This window comes from Pteropus vampyrus, unplaced genomic scaffold (assembly GCF_000151845.1).
Source record: "Pteropus vampyrus isolate Shadow unplaced genomic scaffold, Pvam_2.0 Scaffold271, whole genome shotgun sequence".
NCBI classification, from domain to species: domain Eukaryota; kingdom Metazoa; phylum Chordata; class Mammalia; order Chiroptera; family Pteropodidae; genus Pteropus; species Pteropus vampyrus.
Window position 1 is genome coordinate 741,178 of NW_011889052.1, and position 9,539 is coordinate 750,716.

Sequence of the window (9,539 nt, forward strand, 5' to 3'; positions counted from 1 at the left end):
AGCACAAATGTAACACTCTAAACAAGGTACTACCCTGATGCACTTTGCAAAACATTAGTCACAGGTTCATGTCCTGTATGAGTCATTTTGATAACAAATGGGACAGGTGGTAAAATTAGAGACACACTGATGCTAAGGATGATGACTGTAACTTCTTAAATTCCTTACCAAATGCTTCTCAATATATACTTAGATACAGAAAAAAAGACTGTACTCAAGGTAAATATGACATGAGATGCCTGTCAGATAACCATCCATAAAAGATGAGCTAGCAAAGCAGATATCCAACCAAGTCAAAATAAGATTTCCTTTAGGCAAAACTTCCACTGTAAAGGTAAAAATCTAGAAAGTCCTTTGGAGTTTGTTTAATGCCCTTTGAATTGTGCTGCAGTTCTTACCCTTTCTTCCCGCTCTTCTTCCGTGACTCTGTGGGTGTGGGAGGGGGAGGGGAAGGCGAATGTTTCCTCTTTCGAGCATTAGCTGATGCTTTTCTATCTCTTCTCTCTGGACTTCTGACTGGCTAGAAAATGGAAATAAATATCAGCCAGGTTTGCTCACTCCTCAGTTTCTACAAATACTCATTCGAAGGCGAGTTTCCACAAAGATAGCTAACAAACTCACAAGCTCAGGGCCAATGAAAGGCACATCCTTAAGCATCCTGGGCCACCAGCAGTTAAAAGACTTCCCCTGACCTTTCAGGTGATGTACCACCAATGGAAAGGTTAGCACCATCCTACAGGTATTCAAACTGAGCTACAAAACAGACACACCAAAACCCCGCACAACTAAAAACTATTCCTGTTCACACTCTGTATTTCCAGGTGGGAAAAACTTTTTTAAGTACTAGAAAAATATAAAACACATGCTATTAAATTAATAAAATACAAAGACAGGCTAAATGAGCTTGTGAAAATGTGCCAGAAACTACTCCCAATTCATCAGTAAAAGTAATATGAGAGATAACTTTATAATATAAAACATGTCAAGATTGCAATTTATGGAATAAAAGTCAACCTGCAGAAGTAAAACTATCCCTACTTGCAAATGACATTAAATAACCCTAAGGAATCCACAAAACTACCAGAGTTAAATTAATGAGTTCAGCAGAGCTGCAGGATACAGAGCGATATACAAAAGTCAATCTGTAGACGTTAACTGCCAATTTAATAAACTAAACTATAATAAACAGAAAAAAACCTAAAATGATCCAAAATACTGTATCTGAGGTGCCCCCAGTGAGAGATCAAACTATCAATTAAATACTAATTTTCTCCGATACGCTAACGCCCTTCACAACTATTTGTTTCCCTTCAGCAGCTTTGCAACATCAAATGGGGCATCTGAGGCAAGTTTACAAGAAAATCTAAACTATGCACATCTTTGATTAGTATAGTTAAGTCTGAAGTTAAATTTTTAAAGGGATATTAAATCAATTTTTATATAATCCCTCTGAAATGCTTGCTTCTGCAGCACATATAATAACCCCCTACGAATAAGTGAATAAATAAATAAACCATCTAAATCTGAACAGAGGTGGAAGGGAACAGGCCAGTTTAATGTGATATGGAAATGAGAATATGCCTAATGACACAAAAGACTTGCTTTGAAATGCCTTAAGGGAAAACAAATGTAAAAGTATATCAGAGACAGAAGGCTAAAACAAAAAAATTTTAAGTGAAATTCTAAAGCAAGTAGGAACAAACTAAAAAGTATATGAAAAAGACCCAGTTTTAAAACAGCTTTCTTAAAAATAAAGAATACACATAGTGTGAAAAAGACATTTTAATAATATACAGAACTAGAAATAAGTATGAAAGAACTACACTTTCTAAAAAAAGAACTGTACTTTCTAATGGTTAAAGTCTGTATGTCTCAAAGATTTTTCGGAAAACCAAAATACAGAACAAACCCCCGAATTTTAATTTCCCCACTGAAAAGGACTTTAGAATCACAGGTTGTCACAAACCCAGCAGGAACACATCTCAGCTTTCTTCTGTCTCAGGTCTTCCTCTAGTGACACATCTATCTCACAAGTTGTAACTTGGAAGGATTCACAGATAAATATTTAAGTGACTGGGCTTCTTCAAGGATTAAAGTGTTTTATATATCAGGCCTTCCCACTTCAAAAAAAGATTAAACTCTCACTGTGAGACTTTTAAGGCCTACACTTTGTATTAACTACTGTATGTGCAATAACAAAGCTATTAAAAATACTAAAACTTGCTACGGCCATGCAACTCTGAACATGCCCCATCTCGTCTGATCTCGGAAGCTAAGTAGGGTTGGGGCTAGTTAGTACTTGGATGGGAGACCACCCAGGAAGATCAGGTGCTGTAGGCATCTTAAAAGAAAAAAAAAAAAAAGAGTTTCCCTTTGAGAAACCAAGAACTAAGTTAAATTATTCCATGATGATATTTGGTATACAAAATTAAAATTCACATCTAGAGAACAAAATCGAATGTACCACTGTCACACTGCACAGGCCACTTTAAATCTTGTTGACTCTGAGATTTTCATGCCCCCTTTTTGAGGATGGCAACTCCTGAGATGGCTGTTACGGCCACTTAGTAACTTTCATACATACTTAATGGCTAATGCATCTTGGTTGGTGACAGTTTATTAAAGACTATCTGAGAACATTCGAGCCAAGAAGGAAGAAATGTCCAATGAAAAAAAAATGGTGCCAAACCAAATACCTCTTCATTTTTTGTTGAAATTCGCTGACGAAAACTCACAGGCTTCCTGTTCTCATCCACCTCATAATCCTCCTCATTCATCCATTCATTGAAAATGTCAGTGTCCAAAATCCATTTTGCATGAACCTAAAACCACATCAAAGCATGAAGATCTACATAAATAATAAAATCACTTGAAAGTATTTACAAGTATTAAAAAGAAAAGCTTCAAAAGTATTTAAAAGCTGATTTATCATTCTCAAATCCTCAAATGCATAAAACATACGACAAATAATGATGTGAGTGGCCACTTAACCATTTCTAATTTTTATTCCATGTTTTTTACTGAATAAACAGGGTAAGACAGCATCACTGGTTTGTATAGACTGAGGTTTTGATAACTAAGACCCTTCATTTGATAATCACGTCATCTTTTCTTTTTTAAATTTCGGCTTTATGAGGTATATTTAACAAATAAAACATTAAGATATTTAAGGCATACGTTGTGGTGATTTATGCTATACATTGTGAAAGGATTCCCCTATCTAGTTAACACATTCCTCAACTCACATATTTATCTTTTTTGTGTCTGCGAGAACATTTAAGTTCTATTCTCAGCCAATTCCAGTTACACAACAAAGTGTTATCAACTACAGTCACTGTGTTTCCCATAAGTCTCAAACCTTATTCATTTTGTACCTGGTACCTTTGACCAACCTCTCCCTATTTCCCCCAGTCCCCAGCAACCAGTTCTCTACTTCTTCTAGGAGCTTTACTCTTTTTTTTAGATTCCACATATAAGAGATACCATGCAGTACTGATCTTTGCCTGGCCTATCTCATTCATCGTGGCACCTTTACCTTCATGAAAATCATTGATAAAAACGCTCAACGGCACAGGGCCAAAGACAGTCATTATCTTAGGTAGGAAGGATGTCTGTGGGTTTAGACATTCCACAACACTCTCTGAACAACGATGATGAGGCCATTTACAGAGACCTATCCAGAAGCCCCATCAAGTACACATGTGCTCTATGGAGACCTTTCAAGGACAGCCATGGTTGGGACTGGGATGGAGGTGAGAGTCAGATCTGAAGTTCTTTCTAGACCTTTACACAGCGACTTCTCCTGCTTTTTTGTTAATGTTTCTAAGAATTAATAAAATGACAGGTTCTCTGGATGTTGTATATAAATGTAGATGTAGATATAGGTAAATATTTAAACCACAGGCCTAGACTGTGTAATATTCCTTTTTGTCCAAGAGCATTTCTCAAGGGGAACACAACTGAAACTGGGACCATTCTTCCTTGTTATAGGACTGCTGTCTACACCACGCGTCATTGTTTCAATTAACTGGCATGGTTAAGAGGCATTAAAATATTATCTTGAAAATAGAGAGCAGCAACTATACCTACAAAGCCTCCCTAGAAGCAAAAACAAGATAGAACATGGCAATCATTAGGAGACAGCATGAACTCCCCACTGCCTCCTTTTTTTAAGGGGACGGGTTACAAAGTTGACGTTGAGGATAATGCCTCTCTCATATACTGATTTAAAACTGACATCCACCTGACTACATGCCTCTTCCCCCCGCAACCGTAGTTACACAGTAACAGTAATACCTTCTGTCACAGAGAAAATAAGACCTTAAATAATGTAACATGAAAAGACTCTTGTATGTACAAATTATGGGAAGGGGATAAATAGGGCACATGAGAAACCTTAAGCTAATAAGACAAAGAAAATCCATGTAAAAGTATATATGACTATGTTAAAGCCTAGGGAATTTAACTCAGTAATGTTTCAGAAAATATGTCATAGTATATGAAGACAGTATTTTCCAAAGCACTAAAACAAAGTGTGTACATATTGTAAAAGTAGAGCTGAATATTCATGTTGCCCGTTCTTTTTTTTTTTTTTTCCAGTTTCAGGTGTACAGCACAGTGGTGAGGCATTCATCTAATTTACGAAGTGATCCCCCGATTACCCTAGTACCCATCCGGCACTACGCACAGCCATTACGGTATTGCGGACTTACTACCTATGCTGTACTCCACATCCCCGTGATTGTTTTGTAACTACTAATTTGATTCTTTACTATCCAGAAAACTTTGACAAATCTTTTGAGAAAGCATGTTACAACGGTATAGACAGCTCACAGGTGTCCGTGCCAGGCACTCTGCTGAACACCTTACATGTCTGATCTCATTTAATCCTAAGCATGGTAAAGCAATGCAAGCACTCACTCCCCACCTGTCCAAATCAACAAACGAGCACAGCGTTAAGCGAGCTGCCCAGTTATACACCTAACCAGAGGCAAAACCTGGATTTGCACTGAGTTGTCTAAGCTCCTCTAAAAACCACTATGCTCTGTTATCTTTTTCATAAAAATACCTTGGGGCCAGAATAACATAACTGGTTATGTGGCATTGGACAAAATTACCTAACTTCTGGAGACCAATCTCCTTATCAATAAGATGGTATCATGGTAAATTCTGCTATTAATCCTAGTCCTAAATTTCGGACACTAGTCTTAAGGAAAATATGTTTCTAAAAACCCTTTGGTAGTAATCTACAATGTTATGTGGCTCATGAGTTTAATCAACGTTTTTTTCCCAAGTGACAACTTACTGTTTGACTAGCCAGATGTGGAACATACCCCACCTGACAGTACACAAAGATACATATTTGAAACTGTTAAGCCATCTTGGGGGCTAACTAGTTGTGACATTAGAAAACATTTCACAAGTTGTCAAGTTTTCAATAATAAACTGCAAAAACTCTTTTAAGCCAATAAAAGACTGGTTTGGGTATAAGTTCTTGGATAACATTTAAAGGTAAATATTTTTCCTTTATTATTTATTTAAATCACTGAAGGTAATGGAATAATTAATATATACAGCAGGGATTAGTATATTTTTTCTTAGGGGTCACACAGTAAATATTTTAGGCTTGCAAATCATATGGTCTCTGTCCCAACTACTCAACTCTGCTGCTACAGTGCAAAAGCAACTATGAACAATACGTGAACAAATGGGGTGGTGGCAAGCCAATAAAATTTTATGTACAAAAACCAGGTGGCTATGATTTGCCATAATGGGTTCTAATTTGCCACCCTTGTAAAATTAGTTTTACACCATTGACATTCCTTATGTAAAACTTAAAGGACAAAAAATTCTTTAAATCATACCTTAATTACTATATGATCATTCTTAAGATGATCAATGAAGTGTGAATAAACTTGTACAACATTACTGAAAGATATAAAACACCTTCACGGATTGAGAGTCAGTATTATAAAGATGGCAGTTTTCTCTAAACTGTTCTATAGATTCGATTTAATTCTAATCAAAATCCTAATAAATGTATATTTCATAAAGATCTCAGCAAGTTGATTCTAAAATTTATACAAAAAAGCAAAGACCCAATACCCACGAGATTCCTAAAGAAAAAGGTGAGAATACTCGAGTAGGAACAAACTGACAAGTAAAACTTTATAGAGTCTAGAAACAAATCTACATATAAAAAAAATTACTTTTGACAGAAATGGCATAGATCAATGGAGAGAGGAAACCAGCTTCGACATTTTTCATTCTTCAAGGCATAGTTTGATCTAGTACCACATGGGGAAAAATTTTTTTCCTACAGCATAACATTTTAAAATTAATTCCAGGTGGATTAAAGATCTATAAATGAAAGGCCAAACTAAAGAACTTTATAAAACACAGGAAAATATCACGATGACCTTAGGATTGAAAAACAAAAGGCAACCTACTAGGAAACCAGATTTTTAACACATATAATTGATGGTTAGTATACAGATTATCTGAAGAACACCTAAAAAAAGGAAAGACACTGCAGTGACAAAAAGAGCGAAAGATGAGAGCAAGCATGTTACAGAAGGGGAAACGTCAAAGGGCAACGAATTCATGAAATGATGATAAAACTACTTAGTAATAAGAGAAATACAAGTTAAAACCACAATGAAATATACCAGACAGGCAAATATTACCGTCAGAAAATATCAAGTGCTGGCCAGGGTAGGGAGTATTCAGAAAACTTACACATTCCTTGTAGTTGCAAAAGTAATTTTTACAACCATCAGGCAACAATATGGCACTGTTTAGAAAAGGTGTGACCCAGGATTCCATTCTGAACATGTATTAAAAGGAGGTATGTTCAACAAAGTTCATGGTAGCACCGTTTATAATACCTGAAGTAACTACACACCCGCCCAAATGACAACAGATGTGACACATTCATACCGAAGATTACTTACACTACCATGTACTATGGATGAAATCTCAAGAATATGATGCTAACAAAAATGAAAGTCACAAAAGAATGTAATGTTGACTCCACTGATATTTGAAGCTTTTAAAACATGAAAACTGAAAGAGGGTGCAGGTTATTCATATATATATGTGGTAAACTGTAGTGGAAAAGGATAAGGAAAACTTTTAGGATAACAGTTATCTCTGCATGGGCAGGACAAAGGACGAACACTTGGACTGCTACAAAATTAATGGTAGTGTTCTTGTTTACAGAGAGTGGTAAGTATTCAGGTGTTTGTTTTACTGTGATTCATTATTATCCATATTTTATAAACATTTATATTTATAATTTAATTTTTAAATTAAAGTGTTAACTTTCTCATAGCAATCACATTTTCTTTCGAAGGATAAAACAATACATGAGCATTGTTCTATAAAATACAGAAAATGAAACAAAGAATTCCAGATCAAATTTTCTAAAGATACATGGTTAGCTCTTCTTCCCTAGGTTTCAGTGAATAAGACCACCGAGTATTAAAAAGCATTTTATTAGGGTACTATTGTTTTTAAGTCAAATGAGAATATACGTTCAAGAAGAAAAAGTACATAACGTGACTATTTAAGAAGAGCACATACATTTATTTTAAAATGGAGAATGGTGGGTACAAATTGTAATGGTATTTAGATTTCATGGGATCCATTAAGAAATATTATTTAAATATGATAGATTCCACATACTCAACAATTTAAATTTCTAATGAAAACTATACAGAGAGAACACTTCTCATACATCAGGATTGGCAAAACGTAAGAGCCTGATGAGGCACGCAGTTAGGGAGGCTCTGCAGGAAGAGGCGCTCTTCCCTCACTGCTTACAAGAACACAAAATGGCACAATCTCCCACTGAAGAGGCACAAAGGTAACAAAACTGCAGTGCTTTTCACTGACTCTGCAACCCAGCAACCCTAATACTAAAAATTCACAGTAACGATACACCTCAAACAATATGAAAATACATATGGCACAAAGCTATTTACTGCAGCTTTCTGTCATTCTGAAATTGTGCAAACTACTCAAATTTCAAAGCATAAGCGACTAGCGTAACTACAGTGCATATACGTAATAATGAAGCACTGTGCTGGTATAACACCAAGGAGATCCAGGAAAGACCATTAGTTGAAGAAGCAAAGTATACAAGAGGGAAATAAAAAGCATGCCAACGCTATACATCTTGACCATTCTACAAGTACTGGGGGAAAAGGAGACAGAAGGAATCCAGAAAACAGGCATCGTTTGGAAGCATGTTTGAATTCTATACATTCAAAATGTAAATGAGGGAAACACCAAAACTGAAAACAACAACAACAACAAAAAATCCAACCGTACTTCAAATAAGTAACAACCTGATTGAAGGGAGGTCAGAAAGCGTTTGTCCAAGTAACTCATGACACACTATTTGTCCATGCACCTGTCTTGGGCAGGGCAGCGGGACGGAGAGAACCACAAACAGATTTTAGTATTCTGTTTATCATAGTGCCACGGGCAATGCAATTCTGAAACTATCCAATTGTAAATGTGTTGATGTTGGGAGCCAGGGTCCTTACACTAGAAGAGACATATAAACATGGAACAGGGGAGAGCAATATAGAAAAGAAACGCTGTGGGGATGGATCAGAATTATTTCTAAAATGTTTATTATGTGTATACGCACAGGTTTATACACGTACATTTGTGTTTATACGTACGTAATGGTTATATTTTATACTTCTCTGGTCAGAAGGGGTCTAGAAGCAAAGAGACACTTCAGTGGCAGTGAACACATCTACACCCAGATCTTGGTCTCTAATACCTTTTCCTGCTAGAAGGAATGAGAGCTCTTGGAGAAACGGCTAATTCTAGGCATGAGGAATGAAGGCAGGAGATGAGAAAAATGGTAACGTTACAGTAAGAAAACCAGGCAGATAGTATCTTAACAAACAATCAGCCAATATGGGAAAAATGGACAATGTGTCTCTTGATGTGATATAATGAGAAAGATACAATATTACTTATATAGTATTGCAGCAAAAATGCATAGCCTGAATATAATAATGAGGAAATATCACATAAACTCAAATTCAGAGATGGCCTAAAAAAAATTGGCCTATACATTTCAAAAATGTCAATGTCACAGAAGAAAGGATGAAAGTTCCAGATTAAAGTAGACTAAAGAGATATGATAACTAAATGCAGCGTGTGATCCTGAACCGAGTCCTGAATCAGGAAAAGCTTAGATTACAACTTACTGTATTGTATCACTGTGACAATTAGTGAAAATGGAATATGGACCCTACATTAGGTAATAATAGTTTTAAGAATTAACTTCCTAAAGTAATTAACAACAGGAGAATCTAGAAAAGTATATGGTGGTAATTTGTTTTGTATTATTATTTTAAGTTTCATAATTATTTCCACATTAAAAGTTGAAAAATAAGAGTCAACGCATGGACTCTTACCATTATACTAGAAATGCTTAGTAAAACAAGTCTACACTGTAATAAAAGCCACACAGGCACTGCTTCCAGCCTTCCTAAATGACACCATCAGTGATG

The 9,539-nt window shown here is 35.9% G+C and overlaps 1 protein-coding gene across 1 annotated transcript in view; it reads right to left on the reverse strand.

Moving 5' to 3' along the window:
• SMARCC1 (SWI/SNF related, matrix associated, actin dependent regulator of chromatin subfamily c member 1) overlaps window positions 1-9,539 on the reverse strand; it is a 130,202-nt gene that overhangs the window by 83,962 nt on the left and 36,701 nt on the right. Inside the window, exons 8-10 of the mRNA XM_011375447.1 lie at window positions 8,170-8,197; window positions 2,697-2,822; window positions 399-520 (exon numbers count right to left, since the gene is read on the reverse strand). Of these exons, the coding sequence (XP_011373749.1) occupies window positions 399-520; window positions 2,697-2,822; window positions 8,170-8,197 (276 nt within the window). The remainder of the gene's footprint in view (window positions 1-398; window positions 521-2,696; window positions 2,823-8,169; window positions 8,198-9,539) is intronic.